The 24,505-nt window shown below is 41.1% G+C and overlaps 1 protein-coding gene across 5 annotated transcripts in view; it reads left to right on the forward strand.

Moving 5' to 3' along the window:
- Positions 1-24,505, forward strand: part of bcas3 (BCAS3 microtubule associated cell migration factor) — a 336,382-nt gene that overhangs the window by 78,625 nt on the left and 233,252 nt on the right. For 3 of the 5 annotated variants that reach the window (XM_070969919.1, XM_070969924.1, XM_070969921.1), the window contains exons 16-17: positions 15,872-16,022; positions 23,637-23,681. In XM_070969919.1, the coding sequence (XP_070826020.1) occupies positions 15,872-16,022; positions 23,637-23,681 (196 nt within the window). The remainder of the gene's footprint in view (positions 1-15,871; positions 16,023-23,636; positions 23,682-24,505) is intronic. The other 2 variants (XM_070969920.1, XM_070969925.1) reach the window with 1 other exon arrangement.

Consider the following 24,505-nt stretch of genomic DNA (forward strand, 5'->3'; position numbering starts at 1 on the left):
TTTGTCTTTTGATTTATCCCAGTTTTCAAAGGTAGGAAGACACGGATCCTCAGGAGATGCATTTCTTTATGTGGGATAACAAGAAGCTTGTAATGCACGAGGAGCTTTACACTCGCTTTTACTATGTGCAGGTAAAAGTTTCTTGTGCAAGGACTCCCAGAGTGCTTTTCCCCTTCACCACTGCTGCACTTCAAAGGAAATCAGTTAATATTACATTACATTCAAGCTCTGCCCTCTTGTTTCAAGAGTTTCTGCTAACAGGTGTATTCTGCCTTAATAAAAGTGCAGATTCTGGTCAACGTGATCAGAAATATAAGTGTAGGGACACTCTTCTGAGGTGGAAACAAAATAGTTCAGAAGCTGGTCATTTTAAAGCTTCACTGTAAAAATGCAAAGTTACAAAATCACTCATCTTCTGTGTAAATAAAATAACAAAATAAAGTCTCATGAGATAGACTTTTTGTAATTGCACCTTTTGCAGTACTGTCACCATCACATTGTGCACTGTGCAATTTTATATACTGTTTACATGTCAGTGTGTTTTTGAGGCTTCTCTGAGTGTTGAGAATTAAGTCTGTGATAAATTAGAATTTTCAGACAAGCTCCCACACCAAAACAGGATGATCCTCACCCTCAAAAGCAAGCATGTGTTTATCTGGTGCAAAAGAACCAAGAAGTGCATATCACAGTAGGTCATTATCAGTTCAGCAGTGAGTTCTCTGTGAAGCAAGGTCATGTAGGTCTCTGCGTGTCTGTTATTTTGAAGATAAATTGGCAACAAGGCATCCTGCCACATGTAAATTTAGAAATCCAGTCCCGTCCACCACTACCGCTGCCACCAGCGTTGATAAAAACTCCATAATTTTCACCGGATACAAACACTTTTGAGTCACATTTGCTTTTGTGTCTGCCTTCCGCCTGTTTTTGCTCACCGGGTGTGAATTTTGGGCAGCAAAGGTGTTTTTCTTAGGCTGGCAGAGAGCAGTAGGGTGAGGCTAGCCGGGGTCGAGCCACCTAGCCACAACAGCTGCTCTGTGATTGTCGCCAGCAAGGACAGCGTTGATTTTTGGGAAGGAAATGTAGAAAAGTACACATCCTTCTCAAAGCTGCCAGCCTGGGCCGCCAGCACACCTAAAAATAGAGGCTGCAATTGGCCATCTTCTTGTCACGGTTAAAATCTGGAATGGCTATTTACATCCCTTACGTCCCTTTTTCTTTTTTTCCAAAGCCTTTCCTCCTCTGTATGATCAGTGTATTGTCATTTGAGGTGATGACCCATAATGTGACCGTCCCATGCTGTAAAGTGCGGTTTGTCTGCGGCCCAGCGCATAAAAAGCTTGATTAGTAAGTGCTGTTTCTCTGCGCAGGGCAGAGGTTATTGAGGCTATACCAGGCATATGGCAGCCACTGTAGACTTTTATTATTCAGATGTTTTTCAGATCCAGCCGCACTACTATATAATACAACAGTGTGCAGTGCAAACAAGTTTTGAGCTCTCCAGAAACAGCTTGATCATAATAATCCAAAAAACATTTTTCATATTTCCAGTTGATCTGCTTTCATATTTCATTTGTGCTGTCGTGCTGTAGATGGAGATGAGGTTTTATCTACTGACTTGGAGTCAGTTGTCCAACTGTGAACATGAAACACTGTTAAATGTCTCTGCTTTCCTCTCTCCTGCGACACTCTAATGGCAGTCAGGACTTGACGTGCATTTTTTAACATACATGGGAGCCTTTGGTGTGTATACACAGCGCTGGTCATACACGTCCCAACCGTAAAACATCAACACGAGGCTATTAGTCAGTGCAACAGATTTGTTTCCTCACCGAGCAGAAGCCCTGGTGGTCCGATCACGGGGCCATCTGGGCCCTGGCGCTGGTTCAGAGAGAAAGGGGGAGGCAAAAAACAAGGTGTGACGGGAAACTGTTAATTCACTTGTTGATAAAGGGGCACTTCCTTTCTGCTATTAGAGGCTGACGGCTTGCTTATTTGGGTTTGGACTTTTGTTTTATCTCGCCTCCCCCCTCCCCCAGCACTCCCCTTCGTCAGTCATCGTCCTGTGGTGAAAAACACCAACGCTCTGCAGAGGTCGATGCCAAGGAAACATTACCTCATAACTGCTGGTGTGTGACATGCATGTACACGACCTCACTGTGACCCTGTTTTTGACAGTATAGTTACTGTCCGTTAAACAGTTACAGAGTACAGTTGAAGATGTCTAAATCTCCATTTCATATAGTAGATGGATTTAACAGAGCAAGTTAGCGTGGTCATTTGAAAAACGTGTAAACAGCATGAAACACTGGGCTAGATTACTTGTCCAGATTTCAGTCATCATGATGAGCTGTCTGCCTTGGATCAGTGTCCAGCCTGAGACTGAGCTAAGCAGCATTTGTAAAGCCACCACAGGCCCACATGTTCACCACGTTTTGTAATTTTAACAGTGCTCTTTCATTTTTGCTTTTTTATTCTCTTTTCTTACTTCGACATCCCATTCTAGTCGCAAAACAACACAATCCTTTGAGTAGCTGCTCTAGAGCTTTCTGTCATATAACTCGTCTTGGTAGATGAAGCTTTCCTAGTGTCACGAAATAGTAGATAATCAGTTTTCCATTTTGTCTTCAGCACTAGTTTAGATCTTTTGTTCATGCTGACTGAAAAGTTGAGAGTGAAAGAAATGTATTTAAATAATCAGTAAACTGTATCAGCAGAGGAAGATCACATGAAATGATGAAAATGTTGAAAACAGCTACTAAATGAAACTTGCCGTGAGATGTTTCGTCAACAGTTAAGAGTTATAGATAAAATGTGAATGTGTGTGTCTGGCTAATCCAGAAAATGTATTATCTATAAAGATCAAGACACTTCATCACATTGAGGCAAAGATCATTTTAGAAGTCCAATATTAGCTTAAATTTCTTCTTACTGATTCATTGCCTACAACGTCCAAATACAAACACATATGTTGTCAAATGTTTTTTGATTGAATTTTGCTGGTGTTCAGACAGGTGCACTAATCTGCTTCAGATTTCAAAAAAATAAAGGCAGTACAACAGAACATGACGGACCCACAAGAACACATGCTGCTCACATACTGTAGAGAAGAGTGTTCAAGCAGGGAAAATTTCAGTGAAAAGGACATAAATGAAACGAATTCATGGGAGAATAAAGAGCAAAACTTTAATTGCTGTTATAAGGCCTTAAGAACCAGATACGTTAGAGGTGGAGCTACCACAGTACAAAAAGGACAAAAAAACCTGACAACATACATCATATTGTCTAAACTAACCCACGTGTCCCACAGTCATTATCATTTTCAGTAAAATTCCGAAATATGTATTTGTCTAAGTGTCTAAATCTTGCTAAATGGAGTGTGGCAGTATATTCCAGTGTTTGGGTCCATTGTTCAATGATCACATTTCCACATCTGCTCAGACAAAAGGAATTGTTCTTATGTGTGCGTTTCTATTCTACATCATCACACATCATTCTAGATCATTGAAGTGACATTTTAGACGGAAAGCACAAAACATTTTCAGGTTGTCTGAGGCAAAACAAAGTCATTTGTTGAGTTTTGTGCCACGTATATACTGGCCTCAGTGCCGTCCAGCAGAGAGGATATAGAATAGATGTTGAAGGGTCAGGACTTACACAAGGACAAATGTTATCAGTACCTCACCCTCTCTGACCTTGTCCTATGTCTTACATGCATCTGCACAAAGCATAGTGTGCATGTGCCGACACTCCTGACATGTAGTTCACACACTTTATCAGTGACCACAGCAGTGCGTCCTGTGATTTATCTGCAGACCTTTGTATGGTGCTTCTGTGTCTCAGCTGGAGGCCACAAATAAACAGGAGCAGTTGAAGAATTTGGAGAAAATCAGGGAACGTCGACGGTCGATATGTCACTTGAATATGCTTAAATAAACTTTTCAAGAAGTAAGTTTTCAAGAACTATTTATTTTTTCAAAACATGACATGGTTTTCAGCTAAAGTGGAGTTTAAAAAAAAAAACAAAAAAAAACATTGTTTAGGGAAATCATTAATAATATGTATGAACAGTAGATCATGGAGGTATTTCATTGCAGTAACCCAAAGTTACAGAATTCTACATCTGAGCCTAGTGGCAGCCCTGTTTTTTAATACCAGAGTTGTCCTCCGTGTGGCGCTGTGTGGTCAGGATTCCCAGTCGTCTGAAGAGGGAGGAGCAGAGCAGCCAGGCCATACAGTCATAGAGGAAAGGATTGTGAAGCTTGAATTGTGCTGCAAGGATTTTGCCTCGATACAAATCTAACAACAGTGAAGGAGAGGGGAAATTTCTCTGGCTTTTTTAATGAATGGCCACTTCCTCCAGCTAAAACAACTTGCAGCCCTCCTTTGGAGTTAGTTTTTTTAAAGCAGCTGAACACTTTTGTGCTCAATGCAGAAACCTCTTAACTGTAGTCTTTGTCTTTTTTCTCCTTTTCTTTCTTCTTTCATTGTTGTCCTGAGAAGATGATGCAGGAAATCAAGACATTTTTCTTCAGACGTTATATTTAATGTTTTTAAAACTGCTTTAGAAATGAAGATTTTCTTTGCTCTCATTTTTCATGTATTTCATTGGACACATAGAATCAAGCATCACGTTCAAATCCTGCTGTATACTGTATATCTTAATAATTTACTCTACAAATTACGAGTCAGTGGGGAATCACAAATGACAAATAGCTTTCTAAAAGGAGCAGATGTTGTTTTAAAAGCATTTTTCCCTCAACCTGCCATATAGTCAAGAGGATTAGGCTTTGTACATTACTCAGTACATTTGATTTAACAGTTGTGTGCCATCAAAGGTAAGCTAGTGTTAGCGGCTTGTATTTGTTGCAGGCTCCATCGGCAGGCTTGGCCCTGTGGTCGGCAGAGGAGCCAGAGCCCAGCTTGGCTTGAGTCAATAAACGAAGTGCTCAGTGCAAAACCACAGTGCAATCGAACAAGCTGTTTACCATGAAAATTAGCCTTCCCCTGTACTTTTAGGGCTTTTAAGGCGACCAAAAATACACAGTGCGAGGAATATGTATCTTGGCTGGCGTTCGGGCTCCGCCAGAGACCTCTGTCCTTTTTATACGAACCCTAATAACTCAATCTGCACAACCACTAAACCCTCTTATCACTGGGTGCTCGCCGCTGCACTCATCATTATTTGATTTGCAAAATTGGAAGGTAGAGATAAAGAAATAAAGCTGGCTTGCCATTACACACATACGGCACTTGTGGCTTCCAGCTTATTTTCTACCATGTGAAAAGTGCACACTGAAAAGCCAAAGCCTCCCACTGTCACAGAATCAATAGGTTTTACATCCCGCCTTTGTCCTGCTGCAATGTGTCCATCTTCTTTTTTCAGTTTTGCTTTTTTTTTTCTCATTTCTCTTCTATTTGTTGTGTTGCTGAAGCTTAAAGCCTTTAAAAATGTTTGTCATACACAAGTGGTAGGGCTACCAGGTCTGTTGGCCACTTAAGGAGCCTATTTTGTACATTATATACTGAATATAATTCAGATATCACCCTGTCTTATACATTTTATACTGTGCACATAGTGATCTGTTTTGGTGTACAGTATGTCATGTTGAAAACACTGAACAGGCAGTTTTTGTCAGAATGCCTTTTTTGCTGCTTTTTCCAGTGCAGCGTAGAATGAAACTGAAAACATGTTTGTTAGATGAATTCATTCAAGGATGAATGTAATATTGTCTTTGTGAATGCAGTCAACCAATCATTTCCACTAGTAATATTTGAGCATGACATGCATAACTAACCATTTAGATTAAGATTTTAAAAACCTAAAAACAACCCGTGAAATGAAACCTCATCCCTCATTTCTCTTAAATTCCCTGTTTACATGTATCGTGTCTAAGTGTTTTTGACATAGCATTTATTTAGACTCCGATGCTGTCAAAACTCTGCCGGCTAAATTCGGATCAAAACGGCCCTGCGGTCGTTACTCGCTATTCAAACACAGCTTCTGTCACAGCCAAACATAACTGTAATGTCAATCAATCAGCATTAGACCAGGGCCATTTTTTAAAGGCGAAATCAAATCAGATCTCTGTGGGACCACAGTGTGTGTCTTCTGATACGGTGTGTAGCACACGAGGGCTGTTTGATTATTAATGCAGATGAAAGAAGATGGCTGTTGTGATGAAATAATAAACAAAATACCACCATTAGAAAAGAAGAGTGGTGTGAGCTCTGCATTAGCTGCAGGAAAATCACCGTTTGTCCTGTGACAGCAGTGCAGACATCTCACCGTCTCCTCTCCTTCAGACCACAGGGTTAAAAAGTGGAATCATTCAGATCCAGACAAAGTGACGGAGGCAGCCAGTCCCCCCTCCGACCGGGGAGGTCGGATCTGCAGGCGTCTTCTCATTTAGTTGCCAGCAGACTCTAATCTGTTTGTTATCACATATAACGTCGTTTAAAAATGAAGAAATACCAAGCTGTCTGTTTTGTAGCAAATATTTTCTACAGGCAGTATGCAATTTTTTGTGTTGTGCTGCAGTGAAAGAAAAGTTGTTTCTCCTTGATGATGGTCCCCGGTCTCTTTGGGGACATCATCTTATTTTAGGTCCAAATACAAATAGTGCCTTGCAGTGCAATTTTTTCACCTTTGCAGATAATTAATATCTAAAAAAAACACATTTGCCATCCAAAAACACTTAAATATATATTGAATATCATCTCAAAATCAGTTATTTTCAATTTTTATTATAAACATCAGTCAAATCCAGTATTAGTCTACTCTATATCATATGGTGAAAACATTTCTGTCCTCACCTATGTTAGAAAAAGCAATTAATAAAACCCCAATTCTTATTTTAAACCTCACATTTTGCACAGTGTTGTATTTAGGCTACAAATTAAGTCACATAGTGTTCGTCTCCTAATTGTCTATGTTTTTTTTTTTTCTTTCATCCTCCACATGAGCAAATTAATTAACTAATGAGCCCAAATCTACATTGTTTGTAAGACAAAAATGTGAATAAACAATCATATAACCAATTATTCCATACCTGAGACATTTTAGCATTATTTTCTTATTTGAAAGTTTAAAGTTCCCACTGTCATGTTCACATGAGAGAAAACTATCAAGAACAATCTAGTGACATCACAGTGTACCCCCCAACACACACACACACACACACACACACACACACACACACACACACTGTTCTTGCATCCTCCTCACACCACCCCCTGCCCTCTCCCTCTTTCCCAAACATCCAATCATTGGCCATAACCCGTCCCTCTTTACTCTGAGGTTCTAGCTCCTTGACCCAAATCAGATGATAGTCACACACACACACACACACACACACACACACACACACACACACACACACACACACACACACACACACACACACACACACATACACACACACACACACACACACACACACACGGTTGGAGTGTGAGTGTCATCTGATCCGGTCGAGCTGTCTGACCCCCTCCCAGCTCCCTTTGCTGGTGACTCAGTCCTGTCTGATGAAGCCTTGTAAATACTGACATGCTGTAAACTTGTAGATCTGATTTCAGGGTGCTGCTTGTGTGTGAGTGTGTGTAAGTGTGTGTGTTTTCATGTTTGCACGCGTCCCTTTAACCTGATTGTTTTCTTATGATTGCGTTTGATTGTTTGTCAGAGGAGTGCACATGTGTTTTTGCATGTTCTGCTTCTGTGTTGCTGGTTTTTTTCCTCACAGCTCAGAACATGTTTGCCTTATACAGCATGCTACAAACTTAAAAATGCCACTTTTCTTCCTTTTTTTAAGCTCTCAAGTTTCATGACAAAATAAGAAAAATGTTGTCTTGGGAATTTTTTTTTTTTCACTCTTGTCAAGTGTCTTTTTTTTGTGCAGTACTCTGACATGAGAAACGTCAATAAAAACACAAAATGTTCAAAAAATGTTCCCAAATAGGGCCGTTAATAAAACCTCCCCGTTAGCTTGCGGTTTGGGAGCGGGGGACCGGGCAGGAAGCCATTTTCACACAGGCCGGCCTGACCTCGACTCTTAGCTCCGACTGAAAATAGCAGACGAGCAAGATCGGCGTACAAAGAGAAAAGAGAGGGGGGAAAGGGAAAAGTGAGGAGATAGATCCCTCCGCCACAATGTTACCTGAGAGAGAAAGAAAAAAGGAAGGAGAAGGAAAAAAAAGGCCTGATGGCTTTTCCACCAGTCTTCCGATTCCTTTGCAAAACAATAAATCTTGTGAAGTTTATTTTCTTTGCAGCATCTGTGTTTTATAAGGGCTCTTTTAATTTGTTTTTACTCCGTCCAGTGGGGGATCCCCGCTCCTTCTTCTTTTTTTTCCTCCCCCCTTTGTGTTCAACCCTGTTTAGCCTTCCCCTCTGTCTATCTCTCTCTCTTCTCCCCTCTGTTTTTTCTTCTCTTTCCTCCCCCTGTGGAAGTGAGCGTTTTAATAATGATACTTTGGGGAATTGGGATGGTCGAAAAAACCAGCTTTCTCCTCCTGCACAGAGAGACTACAGGCTCTCTTCTTCCTCTCTACTTTAATCCCTCCCCCCTGTAACATGTCTGGGAAACTTCAAGGAGTGAATGGTAGAAAGGGGATAGACTGATAAAGGTCTGCCGATATTGGTTATTATCAAAGAACCATGGCATCAGTGATTTTATTAGACATGTATGTATTTTTAAATGGTGCTATACAAGACTGTTTCAGTGCCAATATGAAATCAGTATTTTTGAAGATGACCTTTGTACGGGGACTGTCAGCAAGTTTGAACCCTTTTTTGAATTCAACAAAATATTTAACACTAATAGTATACTTAACCTAAAAACACTGTCGTCTAAGACTCCCTGGTTTAAATTGTTGAATTTAACCAGATCACAGAAAAAAAGCCTGTTTCACACTGGTTCACCAGTCTGTGTAAGTCGGGTTGAAATGTAATGATGAAAAGAAAGGAGTGTGTTCAGTCCTCCCACAGGGTGCGTCAGTAATGGGTTTGAAAACGTATTTGGTAGTTGAGTGTGTTTATAACCACGACCTCGAGGGATTCTTGTTTCTACGACTCACTAGTTTTTATTTATTAGACTATAGAATTTTGCTGTCTGTTTAATGATGCCAGAAAATGGTCAAATATTGTTTAAAATGACAAGACGTTAAGTTTGCACTCTCATTTACTGTAGTGTCTGCTGCTCGCATGTATGTCCAGTTTTTTACAGGACAGTCATACAGTAAGCCACAGGGGTGAGCCGTGTGGAAACTATTCTCTATCCTGATCAAAGTAGCAGTATCTAATGTAATGTAATAACTGCCTCATCCAGTGAAAGAAATACCTCACGTGTCAAGGCACATCATCACATTGATGTAGAAAATCCTAGACAAATCGAATAATGTTTGGAACCACAGAGTTTAAAGGTGTTAAAGGAGTCGCTACCAACTGACAAGATCTCTGCTCGCTGACATGTTTATCATCTCACTTATACATGGTCATATGCCCAGGGAGACGGTTGGTGTGGTGATTACAGTGTGCTGGTTCTATTTCCCCTCTTTTGTGTTGCACGGCAAAGGGAAAAGATGACAGAAACATTTTGATAGACTGATGTGGCCTGAGAAGAATCTCTGTGACGATTAAAAATGAACTTTCCTGCTTTGTTGAACAGATTTTTAGATTTTGCGTATGAGATTTTATTGAAGGTGAGACATGGCATGCATTATCTGTCCATGTATTTAATTTAATTTTAATTTAGATTTTGCTGCAGTCTTTCCATCAGTGTGATAATACTCAGTTCAGACCTACTATGACTGCTGTCGTGATTTGTATGGGAAAGTGATTCAGACTCAGATTTTGCGTCGGGACATGTCTGAGAGGGGAAAACATAAACAAGCAAAAACATCATCGTTTGATGCGGGACACACTTGACACTATGGGCAGTTTCTGGTCATTTCGGTACCAAAGCGTTGAGGTTTGACACCCAGCCCTAATTTTAGGCAGGCAGTGACATCCTCTTACTGTGTGATGGTTAGTCAATGGCACGTGTGACCGGTCAAGAATAAACACTGAATGTAACTGAATAATGACTCTATGGAGCAGACAGACTGCACACTTTGTATGAACAAATGAAGCCCAGCTTTCAGCCCTTAGACCATCTTGAGGTTAGAGGTATTTGACCTACAGTACAAAGATCTCAGCACCATATTGTTTCAATGAATCATTTTTCATTTTAAGAGCAGTGTGAACAGTATGTGGGAGTTTTTCTGTCTCCAGACATTTGACCAGAAAAATCATTCCACTGTGGGAGAGAGTTGCTCAACACCTTCAGAGCTGGCACTTTTTACACCCTGTGTGATTAAGTTCTAATCCATTTTGAGCTTGTATGTTCTTGTTGGTGTGTTTGTTTATGAAACCCTGTTCTAAAACCTGTCTTACCCAGCCTTTAATCCAGAGCAACAGAGGTTTCAGTGCCTGATTATGATGCATGATCCAAATGCTGCTGCAGAGATTTGCTCTCAGACAAGAATTCAGTTCTGTCCAACACATTGATCAGCAAAGTTTTTATTACACACTACAACTCTTGGCATGCACAAAGAGGTTTTGCTTGTTTGGCCATGAAAATAGGAAGCAAGAAAAAAATAGCAGCTTTAATCCAAAAATATAAAGTCTAGTCACGACCATAAAAGTATTCCCCTGCTGGGACATTGTTGCTTTTTTCTTGTCTTCCATACTCTGCCTCCTGTTTTTCAACCCCTCTGTTTCACAGCTGTAATATCATCTTCAGGTCCAAGGTCTCTTATTCCAAGAGCATCACTCAACCTGCCGAACCTGCTGCCTCCTAACACTACACTACCCAGAGTTTTGTTTTTTTTTCCTCCTTTGACTGAAATGTCCTCTCTGGCAGAACAATTCAAATAAGACACAGTGTTTGTGTGGACACACACACATTCTTCAGAGCTTGTCCTGTCGCACGACGGCTTCTCATTGGAAGCCTTTTGCTTGTATTGGATGCAAATTGGGTATTAAAAGAGTTGAGAGAAACATGAGATAGCGTGACACAGGGCAGCTGAGGAGAGAGAAAGAGCGCGAAGGATAGAGAGAGAGGCTTAATGCGAGAATAGAATGCAAATGCTGTTGAGACAGGGAGGGATGGATGGACGGATGGATGGAGGAGACCTGGATGGATGGTTGGATTAAGGGAGCAAGAGAGACGAGAGTCAGGTGACAGTGTGACTTTTTGGCAGGGTCAGAGTTTTTCTCTCGACAACGGCGACGGAGCTGGATTTGCATTGATAGATCTTCTTTCCATGGGGATGTCATGTATCAGTGCTTGGGCACATCACGCCCCGTCATTAATCAAATCATGGCCTCCGTCTAGAGCTCCATCTGTCTGCCAGACGCCTCTCATGTGTCTAGCTCGCTCTCCCACTCTCTCTCTCTCTCTCTCTCTCTCTCTCTCCCTCTCTCTCTCTCTCTCTCTCTCTCTCTCTCTCTCTCTCTCTCTCTCTCTCTCTCTCTCTCTCTCTCTCTTGCTTTTTGTGGTAGCCTCGGTCAGCCTTTTTCCTCTCTGGCCTCCTTTCTACCTTTTTCTGTACAGACTCTCAGTTTGGTGTTAGAAGTAATACTCAAGGTACCAGCAGTAGCTGAGATCATTCAACAAATCTGGAGTTAAATTTCAACAGGCAGTTTGAAAAGATGATTATGATGAAACCAAAACTTCAATATCAGTCGTAGTTTCAAGCAGTAGTAGTAGAGATGCTGTCAGTGGAACATGATGACGGTACTGTACAAATAAGAAGCCCTTTAATATTCTGACTAGATTTTGTGCTCTGAGGTTTTTGGTGTGTCTTTGGCTCCAACCTGAACATGATCAGTTGTGTGTGAAACAATATAAATCTCAAATCTTTGAATTCTGAGTCAATTCTAAGAGTAAATATCTGTTTATGCACAAATACAAAAATATGCATACACACTCTGTGTCTAATTTACAAAGCCGTGTACACATAGTTCTGTTGAATAAATTTTAATCTTTGTGAAATTGTGGACACGTTTGCAGGCCTAATTTCCACTCCCGCTGTCAGCCACAGGTGGATACAGACGCACTTATTCAGTGTGTTTGCATACTGCGTCTGCTCCACCGCTCTCTCTATGAAAACAACAGCAGAGAAGTACCATTTCACAGAATTGCATTGGCTGAAGTCTTTTAGCAGTCATCAAGCCATCCTGACCCAATCACAGCACAGGAAGTGACAATAATTGCATTGACCAGAAGTTTCTCAGTCATTGTGTTTTACACTAGTGTGACGTAAGCATGAGGTGCCCACCTTGAGTCGAGACGTTCCTGTTTTTAAAATACACATTTATGTAATGGAAATAGATTTGCCTGTTTTTTTATTTATATGTAGTTAAATCATTGACACTTTCAATACAATTTCTATTAGTTTTATCTTTGTCAGGTTAAAAATCACCTTTTGAATTTTGTGTGTATTTTTTTAGGTATTCTTTTTAGTTATTGCAACTAAATTATCACTAACCCACATTTCAGTGTGTGTTTCTACAGCCCTGATTCCACAGAAGTTGGGATGTGTAAAATATAGATAAAACACAATGCGATAAGTAATGGAAACCTTTACAAATGCTCAATTGAAAACTGTACAGAGACAATATATTTCATGTTTTATCTCATCAACTCCATTAATTTTTGTAAATATCTGCTTATTCTGAATTTGATCTATTTTTCAAACAAGTTGGACAAACGAAAGACTGGAAAAGTCGTGGAATGCTCCAAAAGGTCCACAGGTAAACAGGCTCAATAGCAACAGGTGATAGTATCATGATTGGGTATGAAAAGGGCATCCTGGAAAGGCTCAGTTGTTCACAAGTGAGGATGGAGGGAGGTTCATCACTTTATGAACACATGATTGGATAAAGGAGATTAACACTCTGCGAACACCTCTGTCTGTAAACACAGTTCATTTACAGTGTCTCAACTCTTTTGGAGTCAGGGTTGTATTTCAAATGTATCAATATAAGATTTGTTTGACTAAATGACACAAACATGCGAGTGACAAGATAAAAACACAAATGAGGCTAATGTTTCCTCCAGGTTCTGAAATATCTGTATTGTCCTACAGGGAGACAGGGAGAGTCAGGGTGTTAGATCATTTCTCATGGAAGAACATCAGCCAGTTAAAAAAGCTGTTTTCACAGCACGCGGTCCAAAAGTTCCATTCATTTAATTTTGCATTGTAGAAGCTAAACCTCGTCTTGATCGATGACCCTCACTCCCCCATACTTTAACTCATTCTGTCTGCAACTCCCCACCACATACACACCTACACAAACATGCACCGCCCACACACCCCTGCTGTCTGTCTCCCCAAGTCCTTTCATGTATCATCTTCTGCCAGTGTGTAGTCTCTGACACGCTCCACACTAAGTTGTCATCGCTGGGGCCTATGATAATTTAGGGCTCCTTGAGTCACAGCATGATCTGACAGTCTGACAGTGATCACCTCCCCCACCTCAGTCCAGCCACACCTGTTCTATAATCCACAGCAAAGCTTATTTTTAAGGGCGTGGGATGACAGCAAATAATGCAGTAGGGTAAAAGTGAAATGTCCGTTTTGGATGAGGTAAATTCATCAACACCCCCCTCCCCCAATCCTCACCCTCCACTCTGAAGCACCATTATGGCTTTTCAGGCTGCTTCCTGTACAGATTTATTTTCCTCGTCTGCCCCTTCCCCTCAATACAAAAGGTGACTGGCCGGGCTCTGGGGGTGTAGCACTTTTGAGATGTGAAGAGCTTTCAGGAGCTGCTCTGGTGCAGACCTCTGTTAGTCTGAGCAGGAGTGGAGCAGGACGAAATGAAGGACACGTTTGTGTAATGGTGTCCTCTCCCCATCTGAAGGTCACGCAGCATTGTTGACCAGCGGAGGTCTGAAGACAGGCCTTTGGAGGACCACAAAGCAGAGGTTTGGCAGGACTAATGAAACTCAGAGCTACATGTTAATGATCTAAAAGACTGGACCAAAACACTCAGCAGTCCCTTTCCGCTCGCATTCAGCCTCCTCTTGATCGCTCCTTCCAAATAATGACAAGGCACTCTCCTCCTCTACTTTTATTGTAACCTTTGATGTCCGCCTTGTTTTCTTTGTCTCCCTGTCCCCCCTCCACCCTTTTCATTGCTTTATGTTACGCGGCTGTCACTCATCTATTAAGGCAACAAATGGGACAAGGAAAACATTCAAAGAGCGTATTGTGGTGCACCCACAGGTTTGCTCTTTATTTCTTTTGAAAGCACTTGAACTTGGAATTTTCCATGGGCTGTCCGTTGAATCAGCAGGATACGTTTTTTTGTCGTCGCTATTGTCATAGGATTACAAACATATTTGTTTTATAATCCGCATTTCTGATCCCCTGTAGTGAAACGTTAGTTTGGAACTGTTTGTATGTGACTGTGTCTTTTCTCATTGTATTAAAGGGGCATCTCAGAAACCCATGTTGTTACACTTACCTCTAGTGGTTTGTCGGCATGCAGTTAGTTTTCTATTGTCCAGAAATAAGCTCTCCTGAGGTTTGTGCATCCAACCCAGTACAATGGAGGTAAAAGGAACAATATTTGTGATGGTCATAACATTAATAAAATGACACTTAAAAGATGCAACAGCCCCATTTTTTTCCAGAAACAGCATCCACAAAACACATGGTCACCAGATTTTAAATTGATTGTTGATGATCGCTGATTCCAGCTACAAGCCTTAGGTAATGAAGTTGTCTAAATGTAGCTTCTGGTGGAAGCAAGAAATTAAATCTGTCATAAAACACAGCTTTTACTGACCAGAACGCTGTCTGCAGTCATCTTTGTCCTGGTCTCAGAGCTTCAGAAAAACATGGCTTTGTATACTGTACCCAGCTTTTCCCGATATAGATATTATCTCTGTGCCTTGCAAACAGATAGTCTTGAAATGTATTATCCAGTAAGATGGAGGCTTACTGTATGTGCTAAGTTAAATAGTAAGTGAACTAGAGGCTTCTCTCCTGATGCAGCTGGTTAAGGTCATTAGACCTTGAAGAAGCCCTTTGACATGGCCTGATTATGTTTGGCTGGAACTGCACTGGATATGTGAGATGAGATGTGTTTCTTAGAATCATCTGTGTGTGTGTGTGTGTGTGTGTGTGTGTGTGTGTGTGTGTGTGTGTGTGTGTGTGTGTGTGTGTGTGTGTGTGTGTGTGTGTGTGTGTGTGTGTGTGTTGAACCAGTGTGCAGGGCCTGTTGATTGGCCTTGATTAACAGACTGCCAGGCACTAGAAGCCGAGCTCGAGCCTTTGTAATGTAGCATCTTGAGCTAGTTATTTCCAATCATTCCACAGGAGGCCTTGAACCCAGCCTTGTGTTGTTTGTGTGTGTGTGCGTGTTGGGGGGTTGGTAGAAATATAATGCACAATATTCAAAGAAGGCTTTTTTACTTCAAGGGAAAGGTGTTTCAGTTGCGTAAACAAGGTTCTCTGGTGTTCTGCTGAATGCCTAGTCTGCAATCCAAAGTCAACGAATGGAAAAAGTGAATTTTTCATCAAATTGAAACCGAGCAATGTTGAGAAATACTGTCTGAGACCACTGAGCTGAAAAAGGAATGACTAAGCATTGAAAAATAAATTACGTATAAAAGGTTGTGCCAGTGTTCACAGTGTGAGTGTCACTATTCTGTGACCATTACTGACATATTGGTGTGTTATATTTCTGTTATTATCTGTTCATATACTCCAAATGTATGATTCAGATCTCTGAATCCATGAGGGGATTTCTCTTACCCTGCTGTCCAGGAACCATCACAGAAAACACTTTTAATAATCCTGTACATCTGTGTGTTTCCAGCCAAGCTGAGCAGCCAGGACTCATACAACAACTTCACCAATAACAACATGGGGAACCCGCGGCTGTCCCCGCTGCCCAGCCTCACTGTGGTGCTGCCGCTGGCTCAGATCAAACAGCCCATGACCCTGGGCACCATCACAAAACGCACTGGGTAGGTAGCAGACACACACACACACACACACACACACACACACACACACACACACGTCAGCCTTTATTCTCCACAGGAAGTCCAGGTTATGAAACACATGTGTAACTCAGCTACAGTGTGAAGCCACAGATCCGTGCTTTAACGGGACATTTCGCTGCCATGGTTTCTCTGTCGTGTTTCTTCAGTCGCTTATCAGACACAACACTTCACTTATACCCCATCTTTAAACACATAATAAATGATTTAGAACACGCTATAATGTGACTGTTGGCAGAGAAATGCATATTTGTAAGTGTTTATTGACGTGTTTGTCGGAGATCATAACTTCTATAAAGTGTATAAACAGTGAATGATTGATAATGCAGTATATTACAGCTGTAATCATATGTGATTACGCACAGTAACAAATCTGTACAGTTTGTTAGAAAGCATTTTTAACTGTTTATTTACATGTACAAAACATTCACAGGCAGGTTCAAATTTTGAATGGACTCGAGGCACATGAAGACACCCTGAGCTTGAGGGTTCATTCTTCAGCTGATGTAAATAGAAATAGGAAGAGTAAACAAAAAAATCCTAACTCAAAGGCCACTTACCAGATCTCCTCCATCAGCTGATGGAGTTTGCTCACTTCTCATGGAGAGTGAAGTGTTTATGAATAATTAGCACTTATAATGAAAATAAATGCTACTATATAACTCATATTTATTTTAAATGTTCACATTTTCACGTTAACCACTGTCTTTGATTGTATTTTCATTCATTTTAACACACCAGTTCAGACACCTCACAGTAGGAGTAGTCACGTTCTGTCTGCTTAAAGCTTTGTGTTATAGACCATTAACTGTTTATTAACAGAATACAGACATTAAACATGTTTTACATTAAGTGTTTCCTCATTTCCTCATTTTAGTTGTATGAAAATGAAATTGAAAGTAGAGATCTGACTATATATATATATATATATATATATATATATATATATATATATATATATATATATATATATATATAGCTGAAAACCTCTAACATATTCTATCTCCAGAGGGGTGAGTTTAAATGCATTATAGACACCTTCACAAACTCTGTTAATTTACAGTTTGGCAGGAAAATTTCAATCCCACTGCATTACATCTTAGCTTCAGTCAGTGATTCGCTGTCTTTACTTGAATCACATTGTGTCAACACTGGCCTTGCGTAGGCCAAAGCTTTTCCTCTCGCACATCCAGCTGATGCTCATGGACGTCTTTTGTCTCAGGCCACCGCCTTTTTTTTTTGCATAGGTTAATGAACCACAACATACATGCGAACTTGTTCTGTGGGCTGTTTGGAAAACAGATAAAACACATCATGCATATCAAGAATAGAAAATCAAACATTTCAAATCCCATTCATGTCACAGTAAATGCAGTGTAACCCTGTGAGCTTGAGCACTGCAACACGTTCAGTTTTTAAAGTAAGCCAGCTCGGCTCTCATGCACCTCTGGCCTATTTTTTCCACCTGGATCTTCGCCATGCATTGAAATCATGTAGTTTTAAGACCATCAGTAACTGCAGGCCTTTGCTAAGTGCATTTACATACAGTACAGGTGGCTCCACAAATATGGGCAGATTTTAATATTTTCATTTAAATGTAATTTTCATGCCCTGTTTGAATAGGAAATGCTATAATGATTCAGACAGATGGTGAGGGTTTATTTTCCTGTGATATTTGATAAGTGAGCTTTGAGAATGACAGTAGAGACCTGATCCTGTGGTCAACGTAAACAACATCAGGCCTTTTTCCAACTGATTAAGATGACCTGCAAAGTTCATTTGCTTTGTAAAATGTATGATTGCTGATAGGCTCTGTGGTGTCCTGCTTCGGTATATTTCTCATGATGTCCTGGTCCTGGTGGTTTGCATTTGGTTTAGCAGTTGTAATAAATAATGTCATAGAATGCAGGGTTCTCAAAATGGGTCTGAATTTAAGCAAAAATGCTTTATGACAACAAGATTGCATTACACACTGTGCCAGTGGTGTGAAATGGGACACACTAATCCTAGTCCGTATCAGAACAATACATGATCAGATACAGGACAAATTGAATGTTTGCGCTTTATTTTGTAGCTCGTTTTTATCTGCTGTCTTAATATGCTCACTCCAGATCTCCAGATCTTGCCAGAGTGTGTTGCTGAGACAGAGACGGGTCTCCAGAAAAATTCATTTTCACCTGATTTGTCTGTCTGAGAAAAGCCATTTCAGTGTCAGAATGTTCGGGAGATATGTGGCTTGGGTTGAATGTGACAGTGGGGCAGCAGAATCAGTCATAATGTGTGCTCACATCCACACTGGAGAGAAGACTCAGGACCTGCTGCTGGTCTCCTGAAGGGGCAGGAAAAAAGCCAGTTCTTTTGTCTTTTTGCTTTGTAATCTGTGATCTTTTCTTCTTTTTTCAGCAGTTTTTATTTATTTGTTTGAATTGTATCTCTGTTTTGATGTTTCTCATTTTTTCTTCATCCTGTACGACACTCTCATTGATTTTATTTTTGATGATCAGTCATTGCTACCAAGATTTCTTTCTTTCTTTCTTTCTTTCTTTCTTTCTTTCTTTCTTTCTTTCTTTCTTTCTTTCTTTCTTTCTTTCTTTCTTTCTCTTTGGTAGTAAGCCGTCACTGCTGTGTATCTTCGTTATGCCTTTTCATATTTTCCTCCCTCATTGGTTTTAAATAATTATCAATACTCTCATTTTTTGACTGCTGCTATGTGTTTATTTTTGTGGTGTTGCACTTCCAAAATACTCCTTGTCAGTCATGTAGTTATTGGTGTGAAACAGGCTCTGGGTATTATTTTAAACTCTTCCATAAAGTGATACATGTGTTCTTGATCCCAAAACAACACATTTTGAATACCTTATTCGACAGTTATTCATACTAAACCTTTGCCAATTAATTCTAAAATTAGCAGAATGTTAACTTGAATTTGGAACTATCTGATCAAACATGAAGAATCTGACCAACTTTCACCACTGAACAGTTTGCTGATCCTGCTAAATATCCACTAATCTAAATATCCACTAAACTAAAGAAAACAGAAATGTAAATAAGTATATAAGAGTATATAGTTTTCATTTTAAGAAAACTAAATGTTTTCCTAAAACTGAAGCACTGTATTTTTAACAAATGTTAATCCCACAGGACAAAACAGTACTTTAGTTGGAAAGTAATTTCAGTTGTGGATTAATTCACAGTTAGGGCTTATTTGGATATTTGGGGCAGAGGGACGAGTCAAAATAAACTGTGTGTGTGTGTTCATTGTAATGAAGGAACTTGTCAGCCAGTGCAGCAATGTGTCCCACTGATGTGTTTTTAGTCGTTTCTGAACAGCAATGGAGATCTGCAGCATAGAGGAATTAGATGTATCAGTGTATGTACGTTAAACAATATAAGAAAAATGATCCTTAATTGGCAAATCATCTCAATGTGGAAGAATTCTACAGATGTTCCACATTTTTCACCTGTTATACTCTTGTCATGAAATACCTCTAACAGCTGTATTGGCTCTTTAGGACTTTATCAGGCCTGGTAGGCTGCCTTAGTTCTCCTTCATCCATCCATCCAGTCCAGAGGAGGTGTCAGTATTAATGGATCAGGACATGCAGCTGTGCAGCCTGCTCCTGCATGCACACGGCTGCACCAATTCACCAAACACACACACACACACACACACACACACACACACACACACACACACACTGAGTGAAGCAGCAGGTTTGGCCCCCAGAGTGGGGGCTGATATCATATGCTTTCACGCTGTACTTGCACAGGAGTGCCCAGGCACCATCTGTCTGTCTGTGCAGCCAGTCCTCTGTGTGAGTGTGAGTGTGAGTATGAGTGTGAGTGTGAGTGTGAGTGTGAGGGAAAGAAAGAGAGAGAGAGAGAGAGAGAGAGAGAGGAGCGTCCGGCAGCTGTATTTACACCTGTATGAGCAGATCCCTGTTGGCAGGGCAGCAGAGGAACACACCAGCTGCTTAACCTACATTCCCTACCAGGCTGGCTTTGTGTGCACTGTGCCACACACACACACACACACACACACACACACACACACACACACACACACACACACACACACACGCACGCACATGCAGATAGACGTGATGGAGCTTTTACGCCTTTTGTGGGACCAGACCAATTGCTGGGATACCTTCATAGACCCTGGCATGCCCACAGACCACCAATGTGCAAAATGCTGCAGTTTGTCTTCAGTTACCTCACATCGACATCAAAGACACGACAATGATTTTATCTGCATCCTCCTGACCACCTCCTCCAGACGAGGCCGGGTCAGGGAGTGGAGGTGCGCGGCCAAGCTTCTGCTAGTCCTCAAAATCCCTAGAGTCCCAAACAAGGAGAGGAGTGTTGGCTCTGACCTGACCTCTTGTTTCCTGTTGGCCAAGTTTGGCAGAAGGATGGCCCCAGATGGATTAAATCCCAAGGTTGAAAAAGACATTGGTCACAAAATCCAGCAGACAAACTATTGCACACTTATCCCATCTACACACAGTGTGACTTTAACACAGACAAATGAAAATCCAAATGGAAAGATTGTCACAAACAAAACAAAACATCACCCTTGACCAAATCCTGCTGACGTTTTCGAGCAAATGCAGATAGAGTGCAAGAAAGGCAACAGCGAGGGAATGAATGAGACCCTGTGACCTGCTGCAGATGTACCCTCAGATTACTGTAATACGTATGTAAGAGCCAGCCCAGTGCGAGAGCCATTGTCTTACATAGCCTCACTGAAACCAGAGCCAGAAAGGGGCTTTAAGAATGCAATGCCCAGCATCACATGGCAGCAAGACTAAACCATTTGCACAAATCACCTCACTTCCCTCCCTTTTTAATGGCCCAGGCGGAGCTGCTATTAGGGCCAACGGGTTAAGAGATGAATGTGCAAACGATTATTCTCCGGGAGTGGGGTCGTCACCCTCACAGGTCGATTACTCTCGCTCTTTTCCCCTCTCTGCTGACTCTCTTCCTCTTTCTCTGCCTCCTCTCAGTAACACACCCACTCACAGTCTTACACCCCTTTTACTCCACTGACCCATGTTTAACTGATGTTTCCCAACATGCCACTGACCTGTGTGGGACTCTTTTCCACCAAACGTGCTGGATCAGGCAGTGTGTCACATAACTGGGCGGTCTTTGTCTACACTGTGGTCAAAACTGTTTACTGCCAGCTCAACATGGTGGACAGTTTTCCCAACGTGACCTCATTCTTTTGTTTTATTGTTAGCAGTGTGCAATTTGACGTTGGGATTTGTAACACTAAAGCTGAAATGTTCTGCATTTCAGTATAACAAAGCACCTACATGGTTTGCAGCAATTAATCACGCTAAAAACTGCTTAAAGAATCACCCAATGAAGAATTCCAGTTATTTTCTTATGACAGATTCCTCTTTTTGAAAATGAAAAGAGCTCCTCTTCGTCATTTCAAATGAAAAGGCAGACACTGAAATGCACTCTAAGATATTAAATCACACTAGATTTAACGATGGAGAAAATGCATACATGAGTCTGAGTGGCTCCCAAATTTCCCCTTTACTCATCCCAGCAAATGACACCCTGATTTAAGAGTTACTTCATTAGTCCACTTGCAGGAAATTCAGTTTTCTCTTTCTCTTTATGTTACACACAAGCCCAAAATGTACACATGCACACACAGCACCCATAGACAGTTGTAGCAGAATGTAGAATGTGTTGAGCTTGCCGTACATGCTGCCATGTCCATGCCAAGTCTAACCCTCCATCAGGTGGAGGAAAGTGATGGAACAGAGGTCGGATGTCACTGGCAGTGTTGTAATGTCTTTCATTGTTGATTATAGAATGCACAAACACTGATGATGCTGAAAGTTTCTGCTATGTCTACAGCACAGCCGTTCTACTATAAGCACCTAATTATTCAAAACTGTAAACTTTCAATTGCTATTATCTAACTATTACTGTTAGCTATGACTATTACTAACTATTACTGTTAGTTATATCACTTGCTTTTATTTTCTTTTTCCTGCCTGAATAATGACAGTGTACCTTTCCTAAAAGGATGAATGTAACACAGCAGGTGACTTTTAGGACGGGTTTTAAATGGAGACCTCCATGAGCCAGAATGCTCTCAGTATTGTTTTTGTGTGATATTCTTAAACTTTCTTTGCAACTGACAATAAATTCCACCAACAAAAAGTTCCAAGAAAATAGGACAGAGAAATTCAAAGTGGCATCTTGTAAACCCCAAAGCCTACTTGGCCTTTGCTACCCCCATGGAGATCTCACCCCATTTGTCCATCACTCTCCCACTGGTGTCCATCCATTTACCCAGCTGGAGGCCAGAGTGGGGGCTCAGCAGGCTCAATGGGCTCAGTGGAGGGCAGACGGTGAAGACCATCCACCCCCCTCTGTAACTCTTTGATAAGTGGCAGTTTACCAGGGGCCTCCATTACACCAACCGCCACGTTCATTTGTCAACTTGCCCTCCAGGAGTAAGACATTCCAGGGCAAATTGTTGCTCCCTGTCTCCCAGAGTAACAGTTTTCTACACATCCATGTACCAAGACTAATTGAAGACAGTGTGCTATCTTTGGGAGGGCCCAGGCGGATGCAGCCAATGTGATGAAATAAAGAAGTGCTGCAGAGTGCTTTGGTTGACTGGGAATTCTGTTTTTCATGACTCGGGGAGGTTGGCTGGCGGGGACAGAGTTCAGTCTCATCGGACCTTTATTGCTGTAGGGAAAAGGCTTATTTACTGTAAACTGTTTACAGAGCTCTGTCACTATCTCTGGACATGCAGAATAAACACAGGAACACACTCCCACTCCTAATGTCTTGTAAACATTAGAAACATGCACAAACTGACAGACAGAAATACACCCTGAAAAAGACACTACACACACACACACACACACACACACACTGTGTACTTGTTATCATAATCACAGTGCATACACGTTTGCCCACACCCTCGCTTCCAAACACGCATTCACAAGACAATGCACGGCCATAAATACACACTTACACTAAAAAAAGAAGTCACATGCAAACACACAACTTCTTGTCTCAACAATGCCGGAGTGCTGTTAGTTTTATTGGTGTCCCCAGTTATTATACAGATTGGGTAAACTCTTGATACTCTTTCTCAATCTCAACAATCAGGACTGTTTCCCATCGTTTTTCTGTGTCGTATTTACACGGTCGGATTCAGAGCTACATGTTTCTGCACATGTACCCAATCCCTTTAAAGTTAGGGACAGAGAAGAAAAAAACATGACATATGTCTGAAGAAAAAAAAAATCAAAGTCTGTGGACATGCTGCATCTGCCAAATATATGGTATCACACTTTACAGAGCAGCTTGAGCAGATGAATCATCAAGCCATCCCGCAGGTTTTCAAATCCATCTTAGCGCACAGACGTTCTGTTTCCTGCCTCATATGTGTTGTGCACTTAAACAGACACGTCAAAAAGTATGTAATGTGAAAAGTGTGTTTGCTCAAGTGTGCTAGTTTAATAATGGTTTTTCCGTCTATCTCTGTATCCCCCCACCCCCTTCACCCTCCCCCACCCCTCTTTCATGAAGACCCTACCTCTTTGGGGCGGGATGTTTTGCCATTAAAACTCCATGGTGAGTTTTGCTTCTGCCCTCCTTGGCTCCCTCGGCAGCATGCAACTGTATACTCCGCCACAGCACACCGCCTTCTTTACCTCTCATTTGTCTTCTGGTATATTTTCAACACATTCCGCAGAGTTTGTGCAGTCATTCCTCAGGGGAGAAAAATCCCAAAGAGGAGTGTTTCTTATTTTCTCATCTTTTTTTGTGCCTTTTTTTGGTTGTGTTTTTGCAAACCCCTCAATTTTTCTGTGTATGTTGAGCTATTGTAGTAGGATGATTCAACATGTTGTGCTAAAGCCACTCCAGTGCTAAAGTGAACAGAGGATTTCGGTTGGATTTAATACTTTCAAAAAGTATGCATATATCTTGGATTATCATTGATGGTTTCACATTTGAGTTAATACCTGATCTTTGTATAAAAAAGGTTCCAAGCCCTGCGTGCTTTAGGTCCGTGTCATAGGTGGTCATCCAGGGGACACATTACAAGGCTTGAGGGTAGTGCCATAACACTTCTTGTCTGGTTGCTGTGTGGTTTCGTTGAGCCACTCACTAGAAAACGACATCTCTGTCTTCTTGTCTTTTTCGTTCTCTCTGTTTAGATCCTCTGTGATATTTTCCCAAGAATAACGCCTTTGAGTAAAGCAAATGTTGTTCCAATTTTTTTGAGCCAACTTTGGTTTTGTTTTGTTTTTTTTCCTGTCTGATATGTGTGCACGCAGTAATTGTGCCGTGTCGTATTCTGGTAGTGTGAGCAGTGTCTTGTGTGGGTATAGAAGTGTGAGTGTTGTAACAATCTCCTACAAAATGTGTTTTGCAAACTGTTAGTTATAACTAAG

This window comes from Chaetodon trifascialis, chromosome 9, assembly GCF_039877785.1.
Source record: "Chaetodon trifascialis isolate fChaTrf1 chromosome 9, fChaTrf1.hap1, whole genome shotgun sequence".
NCBI lineage: Eukaryota > Metazoa > Chordata > Actinopteri > Chaetodontiformes > Chaetodontidae > Chaetodon > Chaetodon trifascialis.